General features: G+C 47.0%; 1 protein-coding gene across 2 annotated transcripts in view; it reads left to right on the top strand.

Annotated features, from left to right (window-relative positions):
• LOC135202410 (pinin-like) overlaps positions 1 to 18,560 on the top strand; it is a 161,650-nt gene that overhangs the window by 75,333 nt on the left and 67,757 nt on the right. For both annotated transcript variants that reach the window (XM_064231804.1, XM_064231805.1), the window contains 2 exons: positions 402 to 499; positions 644 to 719. In XM_064231804.1, the coding sequence (XP_064087874.1) occupies positions 402 to 499; positions 644 to 719 (174 nt within the window). The remainder of the gene's footprint in view (positions 1 to 401; positions 500 to 643; positions 720 to 18,560) is intronic.

Below are 18,560 nucleotides of genomic sequence, written 5' to 3'. Positions count from 1 at the left end.
CTGCCTACTGTGCATCTTGAAGGTACTTCCACTGTATACAGAAATAACTGAAAATTGGGTCCTAGAAGTAGTATTTAATCATACAGTGCCTGTTGTGTTTGTTATTCGATTAGTCAATGTTCATGTACATTTCATCTTGCCTTTGGTATAATGTCGTCAAATAGTGAAAGATTAATGCCTGTGACAATTGTAACAGCAATGTCAGGTACTTTCCAAGAAGTTTCTAACCTCAGGTCCATATAATTCAAGAAATATTACAGTATCTTGGATAGATTGAACTTATGATACTTGAAAAATTGGTAAATGAAGAATAATTAACCCCCACCCTTTTTTTTTCACACAGCCGCAAAGAGTAATTTAGTGTTGATATGATAAAAAGTAAACTTTTATTTCTTTACCAGCCATCCCTGGCTTCGTCAGTTGCTCGACCCCAGGTAGATTTCAAGTCTCGGACGGAAGCTGCTGCGGAGCTCACTAAAGACAGAGCATCCCGCGACAGGTATATATTTTTTAAAGTGTTTTAATATAGGATAGGAAGAAAAAATGAAATATCAAAGAAGTACTGTATATGGTAATGCAACACTAGAGGCAAGTAGTTTTACTGTTTGTTGGAGCATCTAGTTTTCTTCATGAATTTTTCCAGGAACCGTCGAATGTTTGGTGCACTTTTAGGGACTTTGAAGAGATTTAAGAATGATGAAGCCAAACAGAAGGATAAGGTTAGTATATTTGATAGAGGGATTTATTACATACATGTGTAATTCATTATAAAGTTAGGAATATAAGGTATCTGGTATTTTGTGTGTTGTCTCACACCAGAGTCTTTAAAATTGTTTGTAACATCAGATTTTGTTTTAGGGGGTTGTTTCAATATTTATTAGCTAATATATTAAGGCTATACATTTTGTTATATGTATGAATTTCTTGTGAGTAGTAATTTAGGGAACTAAGTAACTTATGAGTAAATACAAATATAAAACTTTTCCCAATCAATGTCAGTTATGAAGGATTTATTATATTTTCATTTCAGTAACAAAGGGAAAGAGTACAGGCTTGAAAAATTAATTTACAGAGAATTAGGTCATAAAAACTACATTACATATCCATGTAATGGCAGATGGGTAATAGATGGGTAATGGCAGATTGCTGCTGTAACAGAAATCCCAATTGTACCAGGCTCGTATTGATTGAGGTCCAAATACCATTTACCAATCCTATGGTCAATAGCTTCATTTTTTAAGTATCTTACCTCATTCTTTCATAGCACTTAGTTTGCTTTCATGGCACTTACCTTATGCATAATTTTTCATGAGTTCAGAATTTTGTTTTTATGTAAGTAAGTTACAAAGTAATTATATACATAACTAAGAATTTGTAAGTACCGGCAGCTAAAATTTGAAAATCCCATTAGCAATTCTTTTGTTTTGGTGTAGGTAGATAGCCCCTTCCACTATTGGGGTAGAAGGGAAACAATACAGCAAAAGAGCTCAATTTATTTCTGCTGGCTCCCCACAAAGGTTGTAAATAACAACTACTGAAATTTGGATTTCGTTATTTACCGAATGTTTGCAGTACCTTAGGTGAAGTACTGCAATTCTTTTTCATAGCCATTCGGCACATGTTAGCTAGTCAGGCTTTAATTAACAGTACTTTGGACCAGTTTAGGTCATTAGACACTTTTATTTTTTCATCTAGACGATGTCTGACTCAGGAGTGTCAACTGTCCGTTATTGCAGCAAAGGCTGCCATTCACGGTTGACTTCTTCTAGGTACGATTCTCATACAATTTGTACTAGATGGGGTCAAGTTTGCTCTCCAGAATTGATTTGTAATGAGTGTGTAGACTGGGATGAAAGAAAATGGCGGGTTTTGTCATCTTACCTTTCCAAATAAGAGAAAGATAGGAGTTGCCGTTATCTGTTTTGTCGCCCAAACCCAGTCTCTGCTCTGTACTGCCTAATCCTATTCCCAGCTCCCTTGCTTCCAGACCCAGTGCCATTGCCGGTCTTAAAGTGAAGTTTAAGCTCTTGGCTAACGCTATGGCTCAGGGAAGTCAATGTGCATTCTTCTTGATAAAGAAAAAATTAAATGTTCATGGAGTAGGCTGTCCGTCCCGATGATTCTCTTAGGCAAAGGTCCCTGACATACTCCCCCACACCTGGGAGATGTCATACCGGATTCCCAAGCAAGGCCAGTGGGATCTGCCCACAGGCAGTCAGCCCCTCAATCACACCTATTAATGATTACCAGGTGGTGAAAGACACCCGTTGAAAAGGCATCTTGGACAGTGGTCATCTTCTTTCTTCAAGCTTGGATGTGTCAAGTCCTGAGAAACGACGCCAATGACCCTTTGTTGATAATTCCAGACCACTGAAAAGGTCTGCAGTAGATATTTCTTTCACCCCTCAGATGCTGACTAAGGTGGTAAAGGAGGCTAATTAGAGTTTCTGGGATAGCCCAGAAATGTTTTCTTCTGAAGATTCTCCTGTTAATCAGGAAGATGTTACGACATATTTAATGTTTTGAGAAGTTAATGGAACGAGTAGGTTCTCCTAAAGAAATGTGGACTTTATATTTGAAGTCAGTTTTGAGTGGTAGGGCACTTACTGTGTATAGTTGCATGTCTAAGGAGGATTGTGATAATTACGATATCGTGAAAGAAACTGTTCTTAGCACGTATAGGTTAGTACCGGAGGCGTACCGTAAGAAATTTAGAAATTTAAGAAAGGATGTAAATATTACGTATGTAGAATACGGTAAGAAGTTAGAAAGGCTGTTTTTTTATTGGTTAACTTCTGCTAAAGTTGAGGATTTTGATAGTTTGAAGAACTTAGTGTTGTTAGAAAACTTCAAGATAACGTATCCCCTGAGATTAAACTTTATATAGAGGATAGGCGAGAAGTATCTTTTGCAGGAGCAACTAGGCTAGCTGAGGAATATAGTCTAACTCATAATTTGAGTGTTAGTAAGAAACGAAACGATCCTTCGTCTGGTAGAGTACAAAGCAGTAAAGGTTTCAGTCCTAGTAATAGCAATACGAGTAAAAGTGACTATTCCTGTTATACATGCGGAAAACCTGGTCATACGTCTTAAGGTTTGTAAGAGTAAAGTGGCATCAAGTGGCTCAGAATTAACTTGTTTCTGATGTAATGGGAAAGGGCATTTAGCAAGAAATTGTGCCGTAGAAAGGAAAGACGGTAAGAAACCAGTGTCTGTAGTTAACCTTTCGTCAAGTAGGGATGATGTGATGAGAGAAACTAGGAAAGTTTTTGGTGAATTTCTGTCAGAAGGCGTAGTTTCCTCTCTTGGAGGAGTAGATTCGAGAGAAGTAGTCTTGCTTCGAGACACAGGCGCTGCTGTCTTACTGATCAGAAGTGAGTGTGTGCTGAACAGGGCAGAAATCAATATGGAAGAGAAAGTCATGTAAGGTGGATTTCCTAACACTTGTGTTCTTTGTCCTTTGTTGAAGTTGAATTTAGAAAGTCAGGTAGTGTCAGGAGAAGTAAAACTTGCAGTTGTGGACAGTTTGCCCGTCGATGGCATTGACATTATTGTTGGTACGACTATCTTTATCCCAAGAATGTAAATCCTGTTGTGAGGAATATTCCAGTGCCTGAAATGGTAGTAACTAGGTCGGGTTTAGATACAGACGTAGACTACAGTCATAATAAGTTCGTGGATTCGAACGTGAGTAAGTTCATGGATTCGAACAAGGGTAAGTTCTTGGATTCGAACGTGAGTGAGTTCGTGGATTCGAACGAGTGTGATAGAGGTAGCGAGGTTGATCTTGGCATGTGTGTGGCTGAGAGACCTAACTCTATCGTTGACAGTGATAGCCAAACGGAAGGCGTAGCTGTCGAGAGTAACGTAGTAAATGTATCAGTATCTAGTACAGTAATACCTTGGGTTACGAATTTAATCCGTTCCAGAACCTGCTTCGTAACCTAAAAAATTCGTAACCTAAATGGATTTTCCCATAAGAATGTTATAAAAAGCAAATAATGCGTTCCACCCGACATGAATGACCAATTCAATTCATATTTTTTCCATTTATTTTTGTTCACTAAGGTTGAAAATTCGTGTAGGAATTACATAAAATTATAAAATTGAAGAATGAAATTAAATATAAACACTAGATTTAATATGCATGCACAGTAAACCTGAACTTTACCTTTGGCGAGTGTGGCTGCTGGCTTGACGGAGACGGGAGGAGGGGAAGGGTGAGGAGGAGAGGGTTATGGCTTTGGGGGGGAAATCTCCCTCCGTGAACACTTCTGGAAGACTTTCTGGTTCTTTCTCTAGAGAGCACCGTTCATACAATCACTAATTTTACACTTACGCGACACTGTGTCGTCTTTCACAATTTTGAAAAAATATTTTTCTATGGAGGCTTGCTTTTGCCTGTTCTTTAAAATTTTATAGAAATGACCCACCCCCACCCCCTATCGATAAACAAATTTGTTGCACACCCTGACGCAGCCTTATTCGGGTGATTTTTCTCGATAAAACTTTTCACAATTTCCCAGTGTTTCAAAAAAATCCTTGATCTCGCTCGAAGGAAGCGACTGTGCAGCGTCTTCCCCCTCCTCCTCAAGATGAGATCTCCTCCGTTACCTGTCTCTGTTGGCTCCTTTGGTAGCCTCACCAGCTCGGTCGGTCGTTCAGCTGCTGCCCATGCTCAGTCAGGAGGTCCTTGATGTCGTCCGTGTCAACCTCCAGCCCTAAGGACATGCCCAAGGATACAATCTCGTCTTCAACTGCCCCCTTCTCGACGGTTTCGAACCCCTCAAAATCTCGTTCAGCAACGCAGTCGGGCCACAGTTTCTTCCATGCAGAATTGAGGGTTCTCCTGGTGATTCCCTGCCAGGCTTTGTCAATCAGATTGAGGCAGTTGTAAACAGAGTAGTGATCCTTCCAAACTCTGAGGGTATGGTTGTGCCTTCCGTCATCTCAAAGCAGCGCTGGAACATAGCCTTCGTATACAATTTCTTGAAATTGGCGATAACTTGCTGGTCCATGGCTGGGAGTATTGGAGTGGTGTTGGCGGGCAAGACTTGACTTTAATGAACTTGAATTCGTCCAGTAAGTCCTCTTCAACGGATGGAGGATGGGCAGGAGCATTGTCCATCACAAGTAAGGCTTTGAATGGGAGGTCCTTCTCCCGGAGATACTTCTTCACCTCGGGACCAAAACCTCGTTCATCCACTCGACGAACAGATCCTTGTCACCCAAGCCTTTGTATTAGACCGCCACATAACGTGCAACAGCTTCTTCTGCACGTTGTTTTTTCTTAAAGGCGTGTGGATTTTCCGAGTGATACGCGAGGAGAGGCTTAACCTTGCAATCCCCGCTTGCATTAGCACAAAACAGTAGGGTTAGACGGTCTTTCATGGGCTTGTGACCAGGGAAGTGCCTTCTCTTCTGCCGTAATGAACGTCCTCCTGGGCATCTTCTTCCAGAATAACCCTGTCTCGTCGCAATTGAAGACTTGTTGGGGGAGGTATTTCTCGGAATCCACGAGCTTTTAAACTCTTTTACGTAAGCCTCTGCCGCCTTCGTATCTGAGCTTGCAGCCTCACCATGGCGAACAACACTGTGGATGCCAGTCCTTCTCTTAAAATTCTCGAACCAGCCACGGCTCGCCTTAAAACTGTCTTTTTCACTGTCTGCTGATGTGCCTGGCTCATTTTTACTCAAATCTTCGTAGATCTTACGAGCCTTTTCGCAAATGATGCTCTCACTTACGGAATCTCCTGCCAGCTGCTTCTCGTTTATCCAAACATGAGCAAATTTTCTACATCGTCGAGAATATAAGGCCGTTGTTTCGTCAATACTGTGACACCTTTTGATGCTTTACTGGCTTTAATTTCTTCCTTTTTCTTCAAAATGGTGCAGATCGTTGATTGCGACCACTTGAAGAATGCTGCAATGTCTTTCACTCGCTCGCCTTTATCATGCTTTTTTGGATAATTTCCTTCTTCATTTCGACTGTAATCATCTCCTTCTTTCTTATGCTTTCCTTCTTGCTGCTTGCCTTCGTCATCTGGGAGCCATTTGTCTTTAGTATTTGGGTAATAGTAATGTATAAGCACTATCACGGAAACACAACACGTGCGCAAATCACTAAACAAATTTGAGAGCGTACACGGACAGATGCGTTCAATCTTAACATCCAGCGAGATAGTGAAAGAGTTATGTTTAAAAACGGGTCAAGGGATGCGTGGGAGGAAGTCACGTGACCCTCGTTAAGTTTTTAGCCGAAAAAACAAAAAAATGCGTTCGCCAGCGAGATAGTGAAAGAGTTATGGTTTAAAACGGGTCAAGGGAAGCGTGGGAGGATAAGTCACGTGACCTCGTTAAGTTTTTTGGCCGAAAAAAATGCGTTCGCAGATCCCACGCTCATCCGATGTCCGATGTAAACAAAGCAGGTGGCCTCCCATGATAGAAATTCGCGCATTCGTATTCCAAGTGAAATTCGTATTCCAGAATGAGGGCGTCACTTCGTAAGTTAAAAAATTCGTATACTAATCGGTTCGTAACCCAAAGTATTACTGTACTAGTTACAGTGATGAATTAGGCTCTAACGGTTTGGATAAGGATGAGCTAGTCAAGTTGCAGAGAGAGGATGAGACACTAACCCGAATTTTTGAATGTGAGCTGGATGATGATCTCGAGGATATGTGTAAGGAAACTTTTTGTTTAAAGGACGAAGTTTTGTGTCATGTTCGTCCTAAGTCGGGTAGTGAAGGGGGAATCAGAAAAATTTGTAGTAAATGTTGGTATTTCAAGATCAATCCTTGAATCACCTCGTCATACACTCTAGTAGTCGAGAAAAGGTGTCATAGTCTTATGCGGCCTCATCTCCTTTCTTTTCTTTAGACTTCATCGGTCTAAGAAGAAGACGAGCTCTCCTTCCCCTAAGAAGCCCCTCATTGGGACTTTGAAAGTCTGCCTCCTTGCACAGAGGAAGCAGTTGATTCTCCTATAGGCTCTCCTAATCGTTTGGGATCAGTACCAATTATGCTTACCCCTGGGTAGTCTGTCAGGGGAGCCACAGAAGCACAAACTTTGGTTCATTCTCCTACCACTAGAGCTATGGGTTCCACCTCTAAAATTAGTGCTGCGTCGGGGGAGGGCTCGTTCGCGTGGTACTCCAAATTTACAGAACTCTAGAGGATTGTGGAGCCCAAAATCGGTGCCGGAGAAACCTCTCACCGTCCCAATTCTGGTGCAGGGCGGCAGAATGGGACAAGTCATACAGTGGCCCACACCTGACTGTAAACGCTAACATTAGTATTGCTACAGGTTCAGTGTAGACGTACCTGTCTCTCCAGACAGAACGGCAGGAGTGTCTTGAGAGTAAGTGCTCTGTGCAGTCCTCTTCACGTGAGGTTTCGATCTTGGAGAAGATGGATGCATGGCAGGATATTGCATTTTCCTGCTTCTCAATAGCTCGTTCAACATACCTTAACTCGCACGCATTCGCGTGAACAAACCAGTTCAGTGGATGTTTTCACCCCTGTCTGGTGGGTGAAAACATCTGCTCTTCCAAAGGGATTTTTTGCCGAAGCATGGATGTTTTTCTGTACAGTGTTCCCCCCGTATTCGCGTTCTCCGGATTCCCGGACTCACACATTCGCGGATTTTTCTTTGGAACCTATCTAGAAATTATTCGCGGACGGACTCACCCATTCGCGGATTTTTCCGACAAAGATAATCACTAATTAGTGTATTTTGATGTTTATTTTCATGACTAAATACATTTTTATGATACAAAAAATGATTTACTATTTTCAAATATTTTAATTTTGATTAACTGTATTAGTAAGTTTAATAAGTTTAAATGATATCACTAAAGATAATAATTCTCTCTCTCTCTCTCGCTCTCTCTCTCTCTCTCTCTCTCTCTCTTTTACTGAGATGAGAGATTTTTATGGTACATATATGCGTAATATGTTTATTAATATTTTCAAATAATAATAATAATAATAACTGTAATTACAAAAATCATATGTGAAAGTATTTTACAAATACCACGATAATCTCTCTCTCTCTCTCTCTCTCTCTCTCTCTCTCTCTCTCTCTCTCTCTCTCTCTCTCTCTCTAAGCAATGTATGTTTGTTCCGACACGGCATACAAACCTTCGGTCCTTTTACAATAGGAAGGTACTAGCGGCAGCTGGATAGTTCGTAAGCTTTCGAACAAGGGGTTCGGTAGTTAACTGCTTGTCCGACAGGCGCGCGCGCGCGACTGGGAGGTAAACAAATCACTTTTGCTTTCGGCCTCACAGCGAGTGGACGTGTGTGTTCGACGCTCTCTGCCCACTTCTCGTCGTTTGCTTTCCTGAGTATATGGTTTGTGTTTGTGTATGAAAGAATCATTGTAGTACAATCATTTCTCTCTTTAATTGTGATTTATTGGTCAATGATGGGAATCCCCTCTGCCTCGCTACCCCACGGAGACTATGCCCGGGTACCGAAGGGCGTAATGCGAAATTTTCCGCTCATTCCCGAAGATTGACCCTCATATTTTGTGCGCTCGTGTCGGGGGCGTGAATGCACCCGAGCCGAGCCATGTAAGTTTGTAATAATTGGTCAGAGGCGCAGTGGACTTTGTATGAGGGCAGGAAGAAGCGAAGGCCTGCAAAGGAGTCGTCGGAAAGCTCTCCCGCGACTCCTTTGGTTACGGACACTTCGTCTTCTTCCTGCCGCCCGCTCAACTTCCCGTCTGGCGCCTTCCCTTCTTTCGGGGGGGGTTTCTAGGTCCTTCTCCTCACCTGACTTGTCGAGTGTGGAGGAGGGCGCTAGATACCCTACGTCGAGTTGTACTCTGGGTCCTCTATCCGTTCGTCTTCGCGCGAGCGGGTAGAGATCCTCCTAATCACCCGACTTTGCCTCCTCAGGTGCGGTTGCCGCGAAGGACGACCTCGGACAGGTGTGGGCATCGTTGGGGCTGCAGGGCGTGCCGAGTGTCCAGGGGCTGCTCTACCAATCTCGCTGGCTCCGTGGCGGTCACCCATGCGACGGATACGACCACCGACGACCCTTACAACACCCGCTACGCTTCACCTCCTCACCTGGTGTACACCCCGCACGCGTCTCTGTAACACCTACCACATCGGTGCAGGGGCCAGTCGCCGTACCTCGGGGAGTGTGATGCCGCCACCTGGGTTTGCCGTGCTGCCGCGACCGGACTTCGTGTGCCCGAAGAGCTCGCCCCTGACCTCCCACCAGTACCAAGGATGTCTGTGCCGCTGGTCCGTCCATCTGGACCGCCTGCACAGCCTGCCGTACCTCCGTACCTGCCGTACCTGCCCGCCGCTGTTCACGGACGTGACGTTGATGATCACTGCGCCGTTTCCTGTTCCTGCTCCTCGCCGTATCGACTGCCGTTGCCTGTGTGCCTGCACCTGCTGACGTTGTTCCTGTTCCTGGCTCCGCTGCTCCCGATGCTGATCTGTTCGGTACAGGTGCGTCCGGCCCTGTTGCTTCGGCAACAGCAGCCCCACTCCGCCCTGATGACAGATTTGACATCGGTCCTGAGGAGGTTGACGAAGAAGAGAAGAAGAGGAGGAAGGTGTCGTCGTCGTCTTCATCGTCTTCTTCGTCGTCGTCGTCGTCGTCACCTCTTCCCCTTCTTCTTCTAGGCTCCCCCCGCCTAAGAAGAAGAAGTCGCCTCCCCCCCCCCCTAAATAAGTCTCCTTCGGGAACTTCTAAGGGCCCGTCTCGCTCTGGTGAGACGGGGGGTTCTTCCGCTGGTCACCCTGCTCCTTCGGGAGCAGGACCCGTCTCTTCTTCCGCAAGGAAGAAGACTACGGGGACCAGAGGAGTGCCGGCTAACACCGGCACTTCCTCACCTGCTGTTAGTGGTTCGGTCCACGGCAGCAGAATCCGTCTCGGCCTCTCGTTCGTGAGAGGTACCGAGTGTACGGTCGCCTAACAGCGACCGTGCAGCTAGGAACCAACAGACCTCTGAGCCAGCTCAGCGTCAGGTTCACGGCACGGAGCGGAAGACTGGTGACAGCCGCTCACGCGACTCTCACCTACCAGCTCTCGCTCTCGCGGCGAGCAGCTGGCTACCCGGGCGGACGTGACGGTCCATGACCGCCACGGGCTGAGGCTGGGAAGAGGTCCCCCCGCCCCCCTTCCGCCGGCACCAGCCACGGCTGGTACCAGCGACGTGACGCGCCGTGAGGATACGCACCGGTCTCACCGTGACAGTGGAGCTCGCCGGTCGCCTGACCGTCACTCTCACAGAGAGCGATCGGGTACGCGACCAGCACCAGCTCCTCTGACACACGAGACCGGGGGCCGCTGTTCTCGGTCCAGCCGTTCTCCACAGCGAGACGGCTCGACTAGGCCTGCAGCTCGATCGCCACCACCCCGCGGGTTTGGCGATCGCCTGCAGTCTTCCAAGCCCACTGGTTTCTGCCACGAGCGAGGAGGGAGCGTCAGGTCTGCCTCTCCCATACCTTCAACCTCCTCGGGTTACAACCGGGAGGGGCGAGGTATTGAGGAGTGATCGTGAGGGGTGCGCTCAGGATCCCACCACGTCGTCATACGTACCAGGCACGTTTCTCGGACCAGCCAGGTCGTACGCACAGGTGGTTGGAGGAGACCGAGAGGGGTCTGTCGCTGTTCCTACCCCTCGAGGGAGGAGGGTCTCGAGATGCTCCTGTTTGAGGGACTGGATGGTCCGACTCCGCAGGACGCAGTTACTCCTGAGATCCAGAGGAACTTGCCGAGGTTATTGCGCTGATTCGTCAGCACAACTCGACCTCGAAGGATCGCCGCTCCCACCATCCGAGCCCACGTCCCGGCTCGAGTCGTTCTGGGGCCGAAGAGGAACCCAGACCGCGGTGGGTTTGCCGCGTTCTGAGCTTGCAGACTCAGTGCTGGACCAGTGGAATCGCTTGTCTCCGGACAAGACGGTTCTCTCAAGTCTGGCAGGTCGAGCAAGCTGCTTCCACCTCCTCTGCTGCGACAGCGGCGTTTTTACGTGCCATCCGAGGATCCGATGCCGCCCAAACAGGTGAACCCGGAGTTAGCCAGGCTGACTCCGGGTGTGTCTCTGCAGCAGCTCCTGTCCGAGAACCTATGGTTCTCGCAGCAAGAGGCACTCGGCCTGGAATCTACTGCCATGGCAGCTTTCCAGGCCGTCTCCTGGCTAGATCTGTGGTCCCTCACAGTATCTAAGGTCGCAGCCAACTCCGGGGGAATTTCTCCCGAAGATGACTCGGCCTTTAGGAGACTTTGCCAGTCTGGAGGAAGAGCCATCTCCTTCCTTGCCCACCAGACGGTGAACCTGTGGGCCAACCTGGTTCTCCGACGAAGGGACGCTGTCCTGACTCGGGTTTCCAGGGCGGCCGGGCGTGAAGCGGCGTTGGGTCTTCGCAACGGACCTCTACGGAGTTCCACATCTCTCTTCCCAGGAGAGATGGTGGACGCTGCGGTGGACAGACGGCGCACTGACGACAGTGACCGTCTGGTTCACCAGGCAGTCTCGAAGGCTTCTGGGCAGCCTCGGACTGCGGCCAAGTCTAAGAAACTCGGCTAGCGCTTCCGCGGTGGCTAAGACGGTAGCGGCGTCGAACGCCCCGGGGAAAGACTGTCTTCTTCGACTTCTACTAAGGGAGCCGTAACCAGCCCTCCTCCCAGCCCTCCTCCTCCCGTGGAGGCTCTGGGAAGAAGTCGAAGAAAGGGGGGAAATGCTAGGGACGCGGCGTTCCCCCTCACCTGCTGCCGGAAGTGGGGGGGTGCCTGGCCAGCCATTTGGGCAACTTGGCAGCGCTACCGGCGCCGAGACCTGGATTGTAGATGTCCTTCGGGAGATATCTATTACCCTTCGAATCTCGGCCACCCCTCACCTCCAACCCGGTCCAACAGCAGTCGTACGTTCCAGGTCATCGAAGGACGTAGCATTGAGACAGGAGATCAAGACCATGCTGAGCAAGAGAGCTGTAGAAATCGTCACGGATCAGTCACCAGGCTTTTACAGTCGACTCTTCCTGGTGGAAAAGTCTACGGGAGGCTGGCGCCCGGTGATAGATCTCTCTCCTTTGAACCGGTTTTGTTCGCCAGACCCAGGTTCACGATGGAGACGGCACGTTCAGTGCTCGACTCCATCAGGGAGAACGATTTCATGCTTTCAGTGACTTGAAGGATGCGTATTTCCAAATACCCATTCATCAGTCCTCCAGAAAGTACCTCCGCTTCATCCTCGACGGGACGGTGTACCAGTTCAGGGCACTTTGTTTCGGTCTTTCACCGCCGCCCACAGGTGTTCACAGCGAGTGTTCACTCTGGTGTCTGCTTGGGCCCATTCGCACGGGATACGTCTGATGAGGTATCTCGACGATTGGTTAGTCCTGGCGAGCTCCCGCTCGCAGTTGCTACAGGACAGGGATCGACTGCTCGAGTTCCTGTCGCGATCTGGGGATCGTTGTGAACTTCAAAAAGGTCCGATCTCGAGCCCAACCAGAGGATGAAGTACCTGGGTATGCTGATCGACACGGTAGCAGGGCGAGTCTTCCCCGCAGACTCGCGGATCAGCAGATTCAGGGAGGCAGCCAACCAGTTCCTGTCTCGGCAGGAACAGGTAGCTCAGCGATGGCAAGTCGTGATCGGACACCTGTCGTCACTCGAGAAGTTAGTCCCTCACGGGCGTCTTCACCTGCGGTCTCTTCAGTGGAGACTAAAGGAGAGTTGGTCACAGGCGACGGATCCCCCAAGCTTTCCGTGTCACTGACACCAGAGGTGAGGCAGGACCTAGCCTGGTGGCTGGACGACAGAAACCTCTTAAGAGGAGTGCCTCTGCGCACTCCCCCCCCGGACATGCAGCTGTTCTCAGACGCATCGACCGAGGGATGGGGCGCACACCTGGAGGAGTTGCTGACTTCAGGAGTGTGGGACGAGAACGACAAGCACCTTCACATCAATGTACTGGAACTCAAGGCAGCGTTCCTCGCTCTCCAAGAGTTCCAGGACCGCTTGATGGGACACTCAGTGGTGTTGATGTGCGACAACACCACGGTAGTGGCCTACGTCAACAACAGGGGGGCCTGTGTCTCTCCCGTTGTACCAGTTTGACTCGGCAGGTGCAACGAGTGGGCCTCCGAGGCACACTCATAGAGCTGTCGGCACGCTACATTCCAGGGAAGAGGAATGTAGTAGCAGACACGCTCAGCCGTCGGGATCAGGTGATAGGGACCGAGTGGTCTCTACACCAGGACGTGGCGGAAAGGCTCTTCGACCGTGTGGGGGGCGACCAGTCGTGGATCTGTTCGCCACCCGCACAACACGGAAGCTCCAGGTGTTTCTTCTCGGCCGTGCCGGACCCATGGCAGCTGCAGAGGACGCTCTTCAACACCCGTGGGACAACCTCTTCGTCTATGCCTTTCCCCCGTTCAGCCTGATTCGCAAGGTGATCAGTCGAGCACTGGTCACCCCGAATCTCAGGATGATCCTGGTGGCTCCCAAATGGCCACAGGCCATTTGGTATCCGGACCTGCTGGCTCTTCTCGCAGGAGAACCGAGAGAGATTCCCCCTTGGCACAACCTTCTCGCCCAGCCACACGTCGAGCGGTACCACCGAGCAGTCCATGTCCCTACGTCTTCACGGCTGGCTGTTATCCACCATCTCTTGCGAACGAGAGGCTTTTTCCCTCGTAGCGCAGCAACAGAGATGGCTGGAAACGTCCGTCAGTCCTCTGCAGCTGTGTACCAGGGAAGTGGGCCGTCTTCTGTGGTTGGTGTCGTAGACGGGTCTATCTCCTCTCAGAGCCACTCTTCAGCAGGTAGCGGATTTCCTCGTTTTTCTTCGCCGAGAGAAGCTCCTCTCCAGTCCCCACGTCAAAGGATACAGAGCCGCCCTGGCTCTCGTCCTGAAACTGAGGGGATTGGACATCTCGAACTCGTTCGAGATCTCCTTACTTATGAGGAGCTTCGAAAGGTCTTGCCCACCCAGGAACTCAGGCCCCCTGCGTGGGATGTGACTCTCGTCCTTAGGAGGTCATCGACGCCGTTCGAGCCACTCCGAGAGTCGTCAGACAGGTATCTGACCCTCAAGACCCTCTTCTTGCTGGCCCTAGCATCGCGAAGAGAGTAGGGGAACTTCATGGTCTTTTCCTATGATGTAACGACACTCCAGGGGATGGGGATCTGTGACGCTCGATTTCGTCCCGAACTTCGTTGCGAACTCATCGAAACCGTCGGTCCCTGACGACAGGTTCGAGTCCTTCACGATTCCCTCCCTAATGGACTTCACCGATAATGATGCGGATGGAGATGCTGCTTTGTCCTGTGAGGGCGCTACGGCGCTATCTGAAGAAAACGACACCTCAGCCTGAGTGTCGACGCCTCTTCGGTTAGCACCGGGCTAACCAATGAAAGAAGAATATCTAAGAACACTCTTTCATTCTGGCTGCGTGAGGTCATCAGGAGGCCGTATGAGGCTGATGGTAGTGACGACATCCGTACGTCCCGTCCGAGAGCTCACGAAGTCAGAAGTATTGGCCCCTCGTTGGCGTTTCGTAAGAACTTCTCCGTGGCGCAGGTCCTGAAGGCAGGGGTTCTGGTCTAACCAGACTACCTTTACGTCCTTCTACCTTCGGGATATTGCCCACAGGTCCTTGGATACCTTTTCCTTGGGACCCGTGGTGGCTGCTCAACAAGTTGTGTAGCTAACCCAGACCCTCGCAGGCTGAAACAGCATCGAGTCCTGTGTGACTGTGTGGATGGATGTGTGAGTGAGTGATGACTGGCTCCCTCTTCCCATCTTTTCCTCCTCCTCTACCTGTGGGCAGAGGGCCACACGGTCGTCACTACGCTGGATGAGGACGAGATGCAGGTGAGCTATATGACAGAGCCCCATCCTATCCCACTTTCACTAGGGATAGGAGCAGAGTATCCACCACTTCCTCCTACAAGGGGGGGGAAGTGGATGCCTACAAGAGTCAAACCCATGACTTTATATTTGCTCCTGTACAGGAACAAGTTCTTACATTGCTGGTACGAAGAGATACGCTTGCCTCTCTCTTAGTACTCGGGTCCAGAGGTCTGACCATTGATCCTGCGGTGCACACCCTACCCCGATCAATCGGACAGAGGCTTGGATCCTCCCTCGCTCTTACGACCCAGGGAGGTTCCTTCAAGGTTTTGGGCGAACACCAGTCTGTTCACAAAAGACTCAGATTCCTCCCACCAAGAAGGACCGAAGGTTTGTATGCCGTGTCGGAACAAATGACAATTTGTCCAAAATTGCATTTTTTCCTAACTATACAAACCTGAGGTCCTTTTACACATAGCCCCACCTCATGCCACCCCTCACTCTGCAGTTTTTGCTTGGGCCAAAAGCAAAAGTGATTTGTTTACCTCCCAGTCGCGCGCGCGCGCCTGTCGGACAAGCAGTTAACTACCGAACCCCTTGTTCGAAAGCTTACGACCTATCCAGCTGCCGCTAGTACCTTCCTATTGTAAAAGGACCTCAGGTTTGTATAGTTAGGAAAAATGCAATTTTGGACAAATTGTCATTTTTTTGGATGATGATTTACTAATTTTCAAATATCAAGTATTAATGTAAACAGCAATAATATAAATTCATTAGTTTATAATAAAAAAAGAATTATGTAAGAATAAAAGAAAATGCATTTAACCCCGTGTCTTGTTTTTGAACACTTAGCCAGCTTGGTTGGCTGGGTTCCAACTGTCATATCCAGTGTTGCCATCTACGGATCATTGAAATTCTCTCTCTCTTTCTCTTTTGCTGATATGAGATAATTTCTATGGTACATGTGTATGATTATTAATATTTTTGCATAATAATATAACTAATCTCAAAATTCACATGTGATAGTATTTTAAAGAAGTACAATAATCTATCCATTTCACTCTTTTAAATAAGGACAACCCTCTCTCTCTCTCTCTCTCTCTCTCCACACGAGATACTAGCATGCGCTAGTGGTAACTCTCGCCCTCTGTTTGGGCTGGAAGTGTATGTATAAGTATATCTTTAAGGACATTACTACATTTTATGGTAAAATAATAATATACAGTACTAGTTTACAAATAATATTACGTTTAATGAGATTAAACAGTAACAATAACATTCTCTCTCTCTCTCTCTCTCTCTCTCTCTCTCTCTCTCTCTCTCTCTCTCTCTCTCTCTCTCTCTCTCTCTCTCCTCTCTCTCCATTATATTCTCTCTGTCTCAGAAATAATTCATATTTCACTCTTGAGGGTCAATATATGATGTGCCACTTCACGCTCTCTCTCTCTCTCTCTCGTCTCTCTCTCTCTCTCTCCTCTCTCTCTACTCTCTCCTCTCTCTCTCTCTCTCTCTCTGTTTATTTGCTGTAGGTATATACTTTTAATAGTAAGATAATTTTTAAGATGACTTTACAATGATATTAATATATAACCTCAAAGATTAATGCAGTAATAGGTTAGTAATTTTAGGTATATTTGAAGTAGGATGTTATTAAAGGTATACATTTGGCATCTGAACTTTCAAGATAGGCAGTTATATAAGCATTTTTAGTGGTGGTTTTAACTATTTGCGGGGGTGTCTGATACACATCCCCCGCAAATAAGGGGGGAACACTGTAACACAATAAAGTTTCCGCACAACACGATAATAGTATACTGCAATGAAATCACTAACGAATTTACGTTACTAAACGAAATCGTTGGACCAAACGAAAGCCGTGTGCGTACGATAGAGATGTTGGTACGAAGAGGCCGAGATAGGTACGCCACCACGCATACGTATAAGATGCATGATGGGAGGGATGCTGTCCAATAGGAGAGAAGGATTTCATGGTCGTGACTAGCATCAGGAACCAATGGGAGAGCAGGAGGATGGTGGCGAGTCTACTAGTACTAAGATGGCGGCGCGCGGCACGAGTTTCAAAATTGTTATCCGGGCGAATCTCGGACTTTCAGAAACCTTTCGTATTTTGAAAACTTTTCGTATGTAGAGCAGTAAAATTTTTCGCATTGGCTTTCGTATCTCGAGTTTTTCATAAGTTGAGCCTTTCGTATCTCAAGGTACTACTGTACCTCCTCATAATTATCCTGAAACTCAGTGCAGCCTTTCAGGCCTCCTGAGAGTTTATGGTTTTGATTTTGAGACTCCCAGTGTTATTGTTAAGCAACAACACCACAGAAGCAGCATTGTGACCGAACAAGAGGGTTATAGTTTTCCCCGTTCCAGTTAATACAAAGCTGCTTGAGTGTAATTGCAGTGCACTCAATAGATTTGTAAGCCGAAAACATTCCAACCCGGGATGTGCTACCAGGCAACTTAGACTACAAAGAAGAGTGAGGGGCAGAGTACTGCTTTCTCATGGAGACATTGTTCGTCTTAGAATTGTTTCTCCTCTGTTGAGGTTTAAATACTAATATGAACATCTGTGTGTAGCCATCACAGACTTAGGTTCTCGTTTGTGTTCTTGTCCTGTGCTCCGCACAAGCCATTGCAAAAATCATTGGTCAGAGATGTCTCAATAGACTCATTACCATCTTTGTTTACCCCACTGGTATAACAGAAGTCTGTAAGTCTTCTGTTGAGTGTTCGCCCCCCGGATTTTGTTTTTATTACTTCTAAATGCGACCTTGAGTAACCTTTGCATCTATGTGTGTTTGTGTGTGTGCATATAGACTGAAAAGGAATTATTAGTATACACATGTACATATGTAAATAGCTGCTAAAATCCAATATGGATAATAATGAAATGGCATGAAATATGGTACTATTTTAAGAGTAGTGATTATTATTAAAAAAAAACACACACACACACAAAATGGAAGATCAGTAAGAACAACCAAAATTTACTCTTTGTTTCTTTAGAAATTTAAGTACAGTAAATGACAGATCTCGGGTAAAGTCATAAACAAGGGATTAACCTCGAGGCTGAGATTAAAAAGGATAAATAGACCTGGCAGAGCTGTATTCTTTCCTGTCCCTACCCTAGCAACCTTAGAAACTTGAAAGGACATTTTTTATACTCTTAACATCTAAAATGATAGTCTGTCAATGAAACACAAAGGCAATGTATGGTTGACCCTTTACAGCATACAGATGTAGAGGTTTGATAAGAGATAACCTTTTATAATCTTGAATTGCACTACCTATCCCAGAATAAGGCTGCCTCCAAACTCCCTATAAACGAAGTTGATCTTACTGAAAGATTTTATCGAGCGCTGGGGTCTTTAAAAGGTTGAATTTCAGCTTCATAATTAGGATTACTCGTCATTTTAACACCATAAAATTTGTTTTGGCCTTTCATTTTCATCTGTATATAACATGTTGATCTTACTAAAAGATTTTATCGAGCGCTGGGGTCTTGTATTTAAAGGATTGAATTTCCAGCTTGCATAATTAGGAGTTAACTCGTCATTTTAACGCCATAAAATTTGTTTTGGCCTTTCATTTTCATCTGTATATAACGTGTTTTGTATATGTACATTGTCATTCACTCAACTCACCCTATAAAGAAAGTACTCGCAGACATGTCCTTCCTGCTTCAGCCATGGAAAGAGCGGAAGAAACTGAGACATGTT

The sequence above is a fragment of the Macrobrachium nipponense genome, chromosome 30 (genome assembly GCF_015104395.2).
Source record: "Macrobrachium nipponense isolate FS-2020 chromosome 30, ASM1510439v2, whole genome shotgun sequence".
In the NCBI taxonomy this organism is placed as follows: domain Eukaryota; kingdom Metazoa; phylum Arthropoda; class Malacostraca; order Decapoda; family Palaemonidae; genus Macrobrachium; species Macrobrachium nipponense.
The sequence above is the reverse complement of the archived record's forward strand: the minus strand, read 5'-3'. Positions and strand labels throughout refer to the sequence as shown.